This window comes from Marmota monax, unplaced genomic scaffold, assembly GCF_021218885.2.
Source record: "Marmota monax isolate L192 unplaced genomic scaffold, Marmota_monax_Labrador192_F-V1.1 WCK01_AAM20220418_F8-fsc00404, whole genome shotgun sequence".
NCBI classification, from domain to species: Eukaryota; Metazoa; Chordata; class Mammalia; order Rodentia; family Sciuridae; genus Marmota; species Marmota monax.
This window is the reverse complement of record NW_026694380.1, coordinates 3662-17311: the sequence shown is the minus strand read 5'-3', so window position 1 is coordinate 17311 and position 13650 is coordinate 3662. Positions and strand designations below refer to the sequence as shown.

Genomic DNA, 13650 nt, shown 5'->3' with positions numbered 1-13650 from the left:
TCACTGGGATCATGCCTAGGAAGGGTTCATCTTCTTTGCAGACCTTTCCCCTTTCTCTCTCTGCTTTCCAGCTGATTTGAAAGGATCAGCACTCCTCTACCATGTCCTTTTGTCATGATGTCTTACCTCACTTTGGGCCCAAAAGAATGAAGTTGGCCCACCATGGACTGAACCTCTGAAACTGTATGCCAAAATCAACTTTTTCTCCTCTGTGTTGTTCTTGTCAGGTATTTTAGTCACAGCAATGAAAAGCTCAATAACCAGATGTGGATGATTCATAAAACAGTCAATGCACAGCTACCAGTGAAGAGAATATTGTTTTAGCCAGCTTTCTTGATGTTGTGACTGAAAGACCCAACCAGCATAATTGTAGAGGAGGAAAAGTTTATTTGAGAGCTCACTATTTCAGAGGTTGACAGAAGGCTCCATTTCTCTGGCTGAGGGTGAGGCAGGACATCATGGCTGGAGAGTGTAGTCGGGGGAAGCAGCTAACATCATGGTGATCAGGAAGCAGAGATAGAGATTGCACTCTCCAGATACAAATATATACACCTAAACCACGCCCCAATTACCACCTCCTCCAGTTACACCCTACCACTTCAGTTAATCCCATCAACGATTAGGCTAAGGCTATATAACCCAATCATTTCTCCTCCAAACCTTCTTGTATTGTTTCACACGTGAGCTTTGGGGGAACACCACATCTAAACCATAACAAATATAATTGGCTATTTTGAAAGAGATCTCATAACATTTATTATAACTTTTAATTGTTACTTAGTAGGCCCGAGGGCAGTGTCTGGGAAGAGGAAGGCATGCATAAGAATGCACCATTTCCTGGGTTCCAAACTGTGCCGGGTTATTCTGCCTGGACACTAATGACGCTGCACCAGTTCTCATTCCCATTGCACGTAGGGTTTCTAGGGAAGCCAGTCGGAGCCTCGCCCGGGTTTCCGACTGGAAAGTCTACAGAGACTGATTCTTCCTTAAATCCCACGGGTCGGGGTCATGGCTCCCCGAACCCTGTTTCTGCTGCTCTCGGGGGTGCTGACCCCTAGCGAGACCTGGGCAGGCAAGTGCAGCGTCGGGAGGAAAACCGCTTCCACGAGGAAGGAGCGAGGGGACCATCAGGCAGAGGCACAGGACCTGGAGTAGTTGCGTCCCGCCGCCACCGGCCCAGACCCTGCCTCATCCCAGCCACTCTCTGTCCTTGTTCCTAGTCTCCCGCTTCCTCCTTTCCGTCTACGTCAGGGCCTTCCAGTCCCGCTGCCCCAGTTCGGTCACACAAGCCCCTAGCCCCATCCCAACCCCACGACCTGGACTTCTCAACCGGGGCCGGGAGGAGGGTCGCACCGGGACTCAGCCGCTTCCCTTCCCCAGGCTCCCACTCTCTGAGGTATTTCGACACCGCGGTGTCCCGGCCTGGCCCCCAGGAGCCCCGCTTCATCTCCGTGGGCTACGTGGACCACACGCAGTTCCTTGGCTTCGACAGCGACTCCGGGACGACGCCGAGGGCAGAGCCGCGGGTGCAGTGGATGAAGCAGTTGGGGCCGGATTATTGGGACCGGGAGACCAGGAAGGCTAAGGACGCTGCTCAGATTTACTGGGGCAGCTTGAACAATTTACGAGTTTACTACAACCAGGGCGAGGGAGGTGAGTGACCCCAGGCCCGGGTGGGACGTGACGGATCTTCACGGATGGGTCCAAGTAGCCCCGGGTACCCTGGTTAGAGGGTCACACCGAGGCTGCGGGACCCTCGGAGACCCTGGAACCAGGAAGTGTTAACCGGGTTTCGTTTTCAGTTTTAGTAAAAATCCTCGCGGGTTAGTCTGGGCGGGGGGCGGGGCCAGGCGGACTGGACTGACCGCGGGGGCGGGGCCAGGCTCTCACCCTCCAGATCTCTTCTGGTTGCGACCTGGAGGCTGAAGGCCGCCTGCTCCGCGGGTACCGTCAGTCAGCCTACGACGGCACGGATTACATAGCCCTGAACGAGGACCTGAGCTCCTGGACTGCAGCGAACTCGGTGGCTCAGGCCACCCGGCGCAAGTGGGAGGCGGCTGGTGCCTCCGAGCCATGGAGAGCCTACCTGGAGGGCCCTTGCGTGGAGTGGCTTGGCAAATACCTGGAGAACGGGAAGGAGACGTTGCTGCGCACAGGTGCAAGGGACCTCAGGGAACCTCCCCATCTGTCCTGGGATTGGGACCGACATCTCCCGCTGAGAAGAGGAAAATGGAATCGTCTCCAAAATACTGCCACTCTCTTTTGCTTTGGAACCCGGATAAGTGTTCCTGGGTTTTCATATCCAACACTAGATAGTAATTCGCTGGAGGGATCGCTCTGAGGACAATTAAGAATCTGTCTCAGAATGGAAGGAGAGAAGATCCCCAAAATAGCTGAGTAGCAGTCCTCTTTTACTCAGGCAGCAGATGTGAACCATGACCTGTTCCAGGTCTTGTTCGCTGCCCCAAACCCAAGGTCTTTGGAGGTCTGACTGCAGTTATTTTGAGTCTCCCAGTCTCCACTCAGTCAGGACGAGTAGTTCTTTTTCTTTCCCACAGAACTCTGGAGTCTTCTACCATGGGTTGGCTCACCCTGAGTCTAGAACAATGAATAGATCATCCCAGATAATCTGTGGCTGGGTTAGTGTCCGTTTAGTAAGGTCACATGAATAAGACTGGAATGGCCCACAAAGAATGCAAAATGGTTGAATTTTGAACGTTACCCTTCAGATCCCCCAAAGACATATATGACCCACCACCCCAGACCTGAAGGAATTGTCACCCTGAGGTGCTGGGCCATGGGCTTCTACCCGAAGGAGATCACCTTGATTTGGCAGAGGGATGGGGAAGATCACACCCAGGACATGGAACTTGTGGAGACCAGGCCTGCAGGGGATGGAACTTTCCAGAAGTGGGCAGCTGTTGTGGTGCCTGCTGGGGAGGAGCAGAGATACACATGCCATGTGCATCATGAGGGGCTGCCTGAGCCCCGCACCCTGAGATGGGGTAAGGAGGTGGGCACAGAGCCGCTTGTCAGTGAAAGCAGGAGCTGTTCTCTCTGCAGGATCAAGGGCCTGAACCTCCCTTGCCTTCTGTTTCCAGAGCCACGTCCTCAGCTCATCATCTACGTTGTGGGAATCATTGCTGGCCTGGTTGTCCTTGGAGCTGTGGTTGTTATTGCAATTTGGATGAAGATGAACCACACAAGGGAAGAGGAGTGTGAGTTTTCTTGTTTTAAGCACTGCCTCACTAATAGGAAGCGAGACACACATACACACACACACACACACACACACACACACGCTCATCTATCAGGGTCTCCTGATTCCCAGCAATTAGAGGTCAGGAGAGTATTTCTGCTGAGGACAGATGTCATGTTGATTCAGACCCTGCACATCTCCTTTCCTTATGCCTCCTGATCTTTCTCTGTGTCTACAGCCACAGTTCAGTAAACTTCCCTGGAGTCCAGGTTTAGGGGATTCATTTAGACCCTCATGGCCCAGTCTCCTTCCTGGCCTCTCAAAGGTTGAAAAAGAGGGAGCTATGCTCAGACTCCAAGTAAGAATGCTGGAGGGGATGATCCTTGGGATTGTGCAGTCAGGAGCCCATGGGGCAGCTCACTCACTTATATCTTCTATGGGCTCTGCTATATTTGTGTTATAGTTTGGATTTGAAGTGTCTCTCAAAGGCTCATGTGTCAAAGGCTTGGTTCCCATTAGGGCTTTTGGGAAGTAATCAGATCAGGAGGGCTCTGATCCCATGAATGGATTCACAACTGAATGGACTATTGAAGATGATGGATTATTGAGAGGTGATGGAAACTGTAGGAGTCAGGGTATAGGCAGAGGAAATAAGTCACTGAGGGTATGTCCTTGTCCCTAGTCTCTTCTTGCTCTCTCTGTTTCCTGGCTGCCATGAGATGAGTAGCTTCCTCCACCACATGCTCCTGCCATTATAATGTACTGTTTTTTTAAAAATATATTTTTTAGTGTAGTTGGACATAATACCTGTATTTTATTTATTTTTATGTGGTGCTGAGGATTGAACTCAGCGCCCTGCACATGCTAGGTGAGCGCTCTACCACTGAGCCACAACCCCAGCCCCTATGATGTACTGTTTTAACTTAGGCCCAGAAACAATGGAGCAGTGGATCATGGACTGAAACTTCTGTACCTGTGAGCCACAGATAAATATTTCCTCCTTTCAGTTTTCTCAGGTATTTTGTCATGGCGGTGAAAAGCTGATTAATATTCTTTTTCTGCCCCAGGTAGTGACATTGCCCAGGGCTCTAACGTGTCTCTCATGGCTTATAAAGGTGAGAACCTGGAGGACTGAAGTAAAAGAGGGGGTGGGGCAGAGAGGACAGGACTGGGTATAAGAACTTTCTGAATTTGGACCTTTTGATTGATTGATGGGTTGTTCAACATGTTGTTACATGTAACGACTGCCTTGAATTTGTGCCTGATTCTTTTGTTCTGTAGCATGAGACAACTCCCTGTGTAGGATTGAGTGACATAAGACTTGTTCAGGCCTCCTCTTTGTGACTTGAAGAACCTTGGATCTCTTTCTGCAGAGGTATCTAAATGTGCCCACATTCCTACTGGCATAATGTGAGGAGGTGGGGAGACCAGCACACTCCTTCCCACCAGGATGCCTTTTACCACACTGACCTGTGTTCCCTTTCACAATCAACCTTCTTCTTCAGCAAAGGAAGGGCTGGGTTGTCTCCATCCCTGTCTCAACATCATGGTGCCCTGAGCTACAGCTTCTTAACTTCTGTAGTAAAAATAAGAACCTGAGCATACATTTATTTTTTCAAATTCTTTTTATTGATTTTTAATTTTATTTTTTGATTTTTAGTGCATTTAGTTGTACATAATAGTGGGATTCATTTTGACATATTCATAACTGCATCTAAATGCAATTTTCTCCATTTCTATCTCCTTCTCTCCCATCCTCCCTCTCCCCTGACTCCCTTCTTTCTACTCTATTGGTTTTCCTTCTGTTTATTTGTTTTTTTTAAATTGGTGTACTATAGTTATTTATTTAAAATTGCAATACATTGTGATACATTCATACATCAGCATAGCATAATTTGGTCAACTTTATTCCCTGATTGTTCCCCTTTCCATCCCCAGATTCCTCCACTTGGTCCCCTGTTTTACTCTACTGCTCTCTTTTCTATTTTTGTGAGATTTCCCCCACCCCATTTTTCCCCCTCTCTAGATTGTGCATATGAGAGAAAACATTTTACCCTTGACTTTCTGAGTCTGGCTTATTTCACTTGGCAAGATGATCTTCAGTTCCACCAATTTACCAGCAAATGACATCATTTCATTGTTCTTTATGGCTGAGTGGAACTCATTGTGTATATATATCACATTTTCTTTATCCATTTCTCTACTGATGGGTTCTTAGGCTGGTTCTATAACTTGGCTATTGTGAATCGTGCTGCTATAAACATTGGTATACAGGTACTATTGTAGTATGTTGATTTTGGTTCTTTTGGATAAAGACCAAAGAGTGGGATAGCTGGGTCATATAGTGGTTCCATTCATTGCTAGTCTTTGGAGGAATCTCCATACTGCTTTCCAAGCATTAATTGGAGAACAGATAGCCTCTGTAACAAATAGTGCTGGCAAAATATGGAAAGCCACATATAGAAGAATGAAATTAGATTGCTGCCTTTCACTCTGCACAAAAATCAACTCACCATGGATCAAAGGAAATAGAGCAGAAACATTTGAAACTTGCCAGAAGAGCATACTCCAACACATTTGCATGGGTACTGACTTCTTTACTAGGATTCCTAAAGCACAAGAAATGAAACCAAGAATCAAAAATAGGAATAGAATCAAATTAAAAGGATTTGTATAACAAAGGAAACAAGAGTGTGAAGAGAGAGCCTACAGAATGGGACAAAATCTTTGCCAGCTAGTCTTCTGACAGGGGATTAATAACCAGAATATGAAAAGAACTCAAAAAACTTAACATCAACAAAACCTAATAACCCACTCAATCAATGAATGAAAGATCTATAGACATTATTCCAAAGAAGAAATACAAATGATCAAGAAATATATGAAAAAAATATTCAACATACTTAGCAAGCAGGAAGATTTAAATCAGAACTACATTGATATTTCATCTCACCCCAGTCAGAATGGCAATCATCAAGAATACAAATAATGAAGCAGGCGAGGTGGCACACACCTGCTATCTCAGTAGCTTGGGAGGCTGAGGCAGGAGGATTGGGAGTGCAAAGCCAGCCTCAGCAACTTAGTGAGGTCCTAAACAACTCAGTGACACCCTATCACTAAATAAAATGTAAATAAAGAGTTGGGGATGTGGCTCAGTGATAAAGTTCAATCCCTGGAACCAAAACCAAAATAAAACAAAACAAAATGAACAAACCAATATGATATGAACAAATATTGATAATTGCTGGTGAGTATGAGGGGAAGAAGTTATACATTGTTGATGGGACTGCAAATTAGTACAACCACTTTGGAAAGCAGGATGGAGATTCCTCAGAAGACTAAGAATGGAAACAAGATTTTTTCAAACTCTTGACATGAGGATTTGGTCAAGTAATTAAAGGACATTTCTAAAGAAATAAAATAAAGAAAAGAAATAAAGGCTCTGAAAACCTTCTCTGGATTTTCCCTGTCGCTGACATTAGCAAGAGCTACTCCCCCCCCCTCCCCTCCCCTGCCCCCGCCCCCATCATTGCTCTTACACAGGTCCCTAAACAGGTGACTCTATATTATCAAGAGATGAATCTTCAGACTCATGAGGTCCTGACCTCTTTCCAGAGCTGTTTACTTAAATGCCTTCTTTTCCATAATCTTTAAAAATCCAATATCAGATTTTAGAATTAGCAGAGAGGAGGGATACCACAGTTTCTCATCTTAGGTTAATTCTTGTTGGAATTCTTTTTCTGCTCTGCCTACTTATCCCCCTCCCAGCCCTAAGTTCCAGTAATCCTGGTACTGGCTTCAAAGTAAATGCAAAAATACATAAGGCAGAGTCTAATTTAGATTTATATTTACTTGGAAAATAGGACCCATAAATTAAGGATCATTCTGTGTTGGAGAAATATGATCCTGTGCTATGAAGTGGAGGGAGGAGGGCTGGTGAGAGAAAGGGAGAGGGAGAGAGAGGGCAGCACTTGCGAGAAAAGCCCAATCATTCCAGATATCAGTATGAGAGGACCTAAAGTAAGGTTAAAACCTTAGTTTAATCCTAAGAGCTGGGGATTACCAGCATGGGCCACAGTGTGGGCTCAGACACATTTATATATGAAGGGTAAAATCACTAGGGGTAGATAGGAATCCAGATCATTGCAGACTGTGAAAATTGTGCTTCCCTCAGCGGGTAAATCAAAGGAAAAAAGTCTCTGGGAATCTCTGTGTGGTTTCCCAGGCACTTCTCTAAGATAGAAAAGGAAACCATTGCTTCTCCACCTCCTTTCCCCAGGGCTGCTCACTCTCTGACATCATATTCCCTGGGGAGGTGCTTTCTTTTAGAAGGTCTATCCTTGGCTTCTTCAAACAGCCTCTGGGCCAGGACTCAGAGAGATGATGTGAGAAAGACAGCTTGGTGCTGGAGGAGAAAGGTCAGAAGAAAACCGCAGGTCCTAGGCGTGGCTCAAGGTCTCAGGCCTGAAGGAGGTTTCTGGGGTTGGGGAACCAGAAGGAAACCAAATCCCCACTTTCCAGGAGTTTCACTTCCTCCTCTTTCAACCTGAATTCTTCTGCCTGGTGACTCATGACGCGTCCACGGTTCTCACTCTCACACCAGTGGTTTCTAGAGAAGCCAATCAGAGTTGTCGCCGCAATTCCAGGTGACAAGGTCCAGGCACCGCTGCAGGAACTGATTCTCCCTGTCCATGGAGGTGTGAGTCATGAAGTTCAGAACTCTGTTCCTGCTGCTTTTCGGGCCTCTAACCCTGATCCAAACCTGGGCGAGTGAGTACCGGGTCGGGCGGGAAACAGCCTCTGTGGGTAGGATCTAGGGGACTTCTCAGTGGGGTCACAGATTCAGGGACGCGGCATTTCTACCTTGTGAAGCCTGAACATTCCCTCCATTTCAGACTCGCCCTGTCCCGATCTGAATCACCGATCATACAGTCCTTTCGGTCTGCCCCCTTTCAGTCTCACGAGTCCCCTCGCCCCCTCCTCCCATCACGGCCCATCAACCTGGGACCCTGGTCCTGTCCCAGGAGGTGGTCGCATCGGGTCTTAGGTGCTCTCTGTCCTCAGGGCCCCACTCCCTGCGTTATTTCCACACCTCCGTGTCCCGACCTGGCCACGAAGAGTCTTTTTACACCTCGGTGGGCTATGTGGACGACACACTGTTCCTGCACTTCGACAGCGACGCCCCGAATCCGAGGGTGGAGCCGCGGGTGCAGTGGATGGAATTTGAGGCACAAGAGTTTTGGGAAGCGCAAACCAAGATGCTAAGGCTCATGCACAGAAATTGAGCTGGAACCTGCGCTCCACCCTCCGTTACTTCAACCAGAGCGAGGACGGTGAGTGACCCGGGACCGGGTGGCAGGGGACAAATGCCCCCATTTCTTTGGGACAGGCCATGGTCGACTACAGTCTCCGAGACTTAGTTTCATTTCCAGGCCCCCAACATCCCTTGGCCCCTCGACTCAGAAAACTTGGGCGAGTTCGCTGGAGGTTCATTTTACATTTATGCAGAAGCCTTAGACCAATCCACCCCCCCCACCCCCCCACCACCCCGCTCCCGGGTTGGGCTGGCCGAGTTAAGCACCAGATGTTAAAAGCTAGAGTAAAGCCAGTCTGACTTCCGGGGCGGGGCCAGGCTCTCACACCTTCCAGTGGATTTCTGGCTGTGACCTTGGGCCAGATGGAAGCCTCCTTCGTGGATATGAGGAGTTTGCCTATGATGGTGCGGATTACATCTCCCTGAATGAGGACCTGCGCTCTTGGACCACGTGGGACAAGGCTGCTCAGATCACCCAGCGCAAATGGGAGGATTCAGGAGATGCAGAGCACTACAGGGCCTACCTGCAGGAGGAGTGCCTGGAGTGGCTCCGCAGATTCCTGGAGAAAGGGAAGAACAAGTTGCTGCACACAGGTACCAGGGGATGAGGGGAGCCCGACATAGTTTGGACAAAAATGGAATTGCTAACAGAATACCAGAGGGCCTTCCCTCCTCTCAAGACAATTAAGGCATCAAGTCTTTCTTGGAATGGGGAGGGAGAAGATCTCTGAACAAACTTAAGAGCACATTGCTTTGACCCTGACAGCAGCCTTGGGTACCACAAGGTGACTTTCTCAGGCCTTGTTCTCAGCTCCACATTCAAATTGTTTGAGGTGTGACTCCAGGTTTTGTGAGTCTCTGGGCCTCCATTCAGGTCAGAACCTGAAGTCCCTCTTAGAGATCTGGGGCATCTTTCCCTGGTCAGTCTGATTCTACAACTTTCCAAGGAAAAGGAGATTATCTCAGAAGCTTGAGTCCAGGCTGGTGCTTGGGTTTTGCTTTCCTTCCTTACTTCCATTGTCCTGTGTGTACTTAGTATGGTCACATGAGCACTGGTTCAGTGGCCATGGGAGATAATGTCTTATTAAAAAATATTTTTAGTTGTAGATGGACAAAATACTTTTATTTTATTTATTTATTTTTATGTGGTGCTGAGGATCGAACCCATGCCTCATATGTGCTAAGCAAGCACTCTACCAGTGAGCTATAGCTCCAGCACCAAAATGTCTTATTTTTCTAATTCTTCCCTTCAGAGTCTCCAAAGACACATGTGACCCATCACTTAAGCCCTGAAGGAGATGTCACCCTGAGGTGCTGGGCCTTGGGCTTCTACCCTAAGGAGATCACCCTGACTTGGCAGAGGGATGGGGAGGACCAGATTCAGAACATGGAGCTTGTGGAGACCAGGCCTGCAGGGGATGGAACCTTCCAGAAGTGGGCAGCTGTGGTGGTGCCTGCTGGGGAGGAGCATAAGTACACATGCCATGTGCATCATGAGGGGCTGCCTGAACCCCTCACCCTGAGATGGGGTAAGTAGGGTATGAGGGCATAAAGCCTCCTGCCAAGAAAGCAGGAGCCATTCTCAGGGCTGAGAGCTGGTGGTTATAGCATCTCATCTTCCCTCTTTTCCCTTCCCAGAGCTATCTCGTCAGCACACCTTCTCCATGATTGGAATTCTTCCTGGCCTCCTTCTCTTTGGAGTTGGGTTTGCTAGTGTGAAGTGGAAGAGCCAGATAAAAAAGAGGTGAAGTCTGAATTCTTTTTTGTCCCCCTATGGGTTTCAAGCCACAAGCAGGTGTTTTCCAGTCTTTTGCCTTATTACTGAGGAGCACCATTCACATGCATGTGTACCCAGAGTGAGGCCCTAAGTGCTGAAACTTTCTTAAAAAGCACAGGTGAAAAACAGGAAACTTTTCACCCTGATGATCATGACCATGGGGACCTGATTCCCAGCAGTCCCAGGTCATTTTCCTCATGCTTCCCGATCCTTCCCTGGGTCTGCAGTCACAGTCCTGGAAATGTCACTGGTTTAGAACCAGGGGATTTCTCTAGAACCTCATGGCCCTGCATCCTCCCTGACCTCTCACAGGACACTTTCTATCTACTGATGGAAAGGAAAAAGCTACACTCAGGCTACAAATAAGTATAGGTCGGAGAATGATCACTGAGACCCTTGGGGTAGTATGAACAGGAGCCCAGTGGGGAGCTGACCTACCCCATGATTCTCTTTAGCTATAGCTCCTTTGGACTCTGAGTAGTTTTCTTTTCTTTAGCTCTTGTTCTACCCTGGGCAGGAAAGAGTCCCAGGGGTTTAATGAGTCTCTCATGACTTCTAAAGGAGGGTTGGAAAGGGGGAAGAGATAGAATGGAGGGGGCACAGCTGGGTTCTGGGGACCCTGTATCTGGACCTTTTGAGTGAGTGATGTTCAGAATGTTGCGACTTCTAGTGAACTTCTCTAATTCTTTTTCTGCAAATGGCTCTGGATGTGTCTGAGTTCCTATTGGTAAAATGTGAAGAGGTGGAATAACCAGCCTATCCCTGCCCAATAGGACCCTCTTCCCCATACTAACCTGTGTTCCCTTCTGTATCAGAAATGGGGCCAGGATGTCTCTACCCCTGGTTTAACTTTATGTTGCATTGAGCTGCATCTTCTTATTTCACTATTGAAAACAAGAATCTGGGTATGAATGTGTTTTTCAAATTCTTGCCCTTTAGAGAGATTGACGAGGTTATTCAAGGGGCACAAGATTCCACAATTTGTGAGAGAAAACAAATTGAGACCTGAGAACCTCCCAGAATCCATGTGTGTGCTGTGCTGAGTCTTCTGTAGTGGGCACAGGAGAAGGCCGTGAGGAGCTGCATGTGGGCAGGGCTGCAGCCAGCCAGGCAGTGCTCAGTCTCTGTGGGCTTTGATGTGGTCACTCAACAGCTGGTTGTACTCAGTAGAGTCTTGTCCACTAGACCTGTGGTCACAGGCACTCAGACATTGCCTGGGCCTTGTCCTGTGTCCAGGACCAGAGGCAGAAAGGGTTTGTGTGGCCAGATCAGCGTGGCTCATGCCTGAGTTCAACCCTTAGCTCCCATTTTTGGGTTTTTTTTTTTTTTTCTGTAGAGGATTATGCCTGTTCTTATTCTTGTGAATGAGTTCTGGTCTCTTGCTTTGCATCTAAATTATATCTGGTGAAAAATTAAATCCATCTGCTTAGGGTTTTTTTTCTCCTAAAGGGGAAAATGAAATGATGTGCTGTAGAGTGCAGGAGGGCTGGTGTGGGTGGAGGGAGGGAGGGAGGAAGAGCAGCTCTTAGGAGAAGAGTGCAGACAACCTGGACTTCTGTGTGACAGGACATTGTGCTGTAGCTGCCACAAGCAGCCTTTGGCCTGAGGCTCCATTAATAATGATAGTGTCTCTAGAAGAGGGAGATGCTCCAGAGTGATCATTCATCCAACTGATACTTACTGTGTGTCAGATCTGTTACACTGTTTCTGTACCTGGGAAACATGAGTGAAATTAAATCAGTTGTCCTCTCTGAGTAGCAGGTGTCCTAGTGGGCAGAGGTGGAAAATTTCATCTAGGCAATGGGTAGTTTTCATGGCAGGAAGTGGCAGGAAGTAATATAGGGAAGGTGATCTAGCGAAGATGTGAGGCAGCGAAGAGGGCTGTGTGCTAGGGTGGGCAGCATGGGCATCATGAAGAAAGTGAGATTTGAGGAGAGACGTCAGGACCTGAGGTAATTAGCTATGAGGACACCTGGAGGAGTTCTTTCAATGCCAGGAGAAGCTGCACTGCAAGTGACAGGGCGGAATGAGTGTGTAAGTGTGTGTGTGTGTGTGTGTGTGTGTGTGCATAAAAGAGAAGAGAAAGACTGAGATGATGTCAGAGGGGCTTCCAGATCTGTAGCCTAAAGGCCCTAGAGAGCTTGGGCTTCATCTGACAAATGCCTTGTCATGGTGTCCACAGAGCTCTGCTTCTGCCCCAGAAATTCCTTCACAGCCAAAGAAGTGTGACCACAGTCTGAACTCCGGAATCTCTGCTCCTACCATCTTCTCCCTCCTCCTGAGGTACCTGGCTTGATGAGGGGTGCTGTGGCCTTTTGAAGACTCCATGACAGTGGCAGCTACATGGAGACACCTTGCAGGCTGGGGCAAGGTCCCTCAGGAGGCTGAACTAGTGTCTGAGTAGCACTGTTTTCCCAACAGCCAGGATTCATTTGTCCAGGAATCAAGAAATGGGAATGGGAGTGGCAACTCTCACTATGGCCCCCAGTGACCCACTGTGTGCTTCCTGTCCCAAGACCTTATGTCCTGCTGGCCTAGAGATATTAGTTTCACAGAAGAAATGCTTCCATCAAGAGACAACAATGAGTTCACTGAATTGGAAAGGTCAACTGTCACTGGCCATGTTGGGCTCTTCTTGCTTTAAGTCAAGAGCCCAAGAGTGGAGTTAGCTGGTGGGCCTGAGTGATGGATCCTGGCAGCCAGGGGGACATGGGACAGCTGCTCCCCAGGGAGGGAAGGAAGGGAATGTCTGGAATACAGGATTCCCTTAGGGTGCCTCTTAGTGTTACATCCCCTGAGATTAATGTCCATGGGAAACTACATCAGCCCAACTCAGGCAGAACTAAGAGTGGCCAGGACCCTTCAGGGGGAATGAAGGTTGGCATCACCACAGCAGGAGAAATACTACAGGCAGCTGAACTACTTGCTGAATTGAAGGGAATATGGAATGAGAGGTGGAAGAAGATAGTTATGAGTACTAGCAGCAACACATGACCATTTTCAGAGGAGAGGACTGTAATTTTCATTTGCATATCTTCTTTATTTTATTATGAATATGTTTGTGGTATGTATTTATTAATCAAATATACTTATTTTCTTGAATCTCACCCTTTTATATGTAACATAAATAATTTTTACTGTTTATCATAGTATTAAGCATTGTTAAGTGTATGTCTTAGTGTTTTGCATTTTGGTATGTCTATCAAGGGGAGGAGGAGAGGACATCACAGAGGGACTTTGCATCCTGTGTTAGGAAAGGGATGGTGTAGTTCAGTTGTATGCAGGAGAGTCTTATCATGTTAGGTGGAAGTATAACTTATTCTCTTTTTAACAGAGGCCATCTTGGTGCTCAGTGGGATT

At 47.7% G+C, this 13650-nt stretch overlaps 2 protein-coding genes across 2 annotated transcripts; both read left to right on the top strand.

Moving 5' to 3' along the window:
- The first annotated feature begins 919 nt into the window (after window positions 1–919).
- On the top strand, window positions 920–6653 carry LOC124109340 (patr class I histocompatibility antigen, A-126 alpha chain-like). Its single transcript, XM_046467895.2, is given in 8 exon segments — window positions 920–1072; window positions 1381–1653; window positions 1883–1889; window positions 1891–2156; window positions 2730–3005; window positions 3102–3218; window positions 4267–4314; window positions 4481–6653. Coding segments are annotated over 8 exon segments (1056 nt in total). The 5' UTR covers window positions 920–1008; the 3' UTR covers window positions 4486–6653.
- LOC124109341 (popy class I histocompatibility antigen, alpha chain E-like) lies at window positions 3429–13354 on the top strand. The gene is given in 8 exon segments (XM_058586583.1): window positions 3429–4314; window positions 7846–7969; window positions 8264–8455; window positions 8458–8532; window positions 8832–9107; window positions 9767–10042; window positions 10152–10257; window positions 12473–13354. Coding segments are annotated over 7 exon segments (1047 nt in total). The 5' UTR covers window positions 3429–4314; window positions 7846–7905; the 3' UTR covers window positions 12531–13354.
- Window positions 13355–13650: the final 296 nt, after the last annotated feature.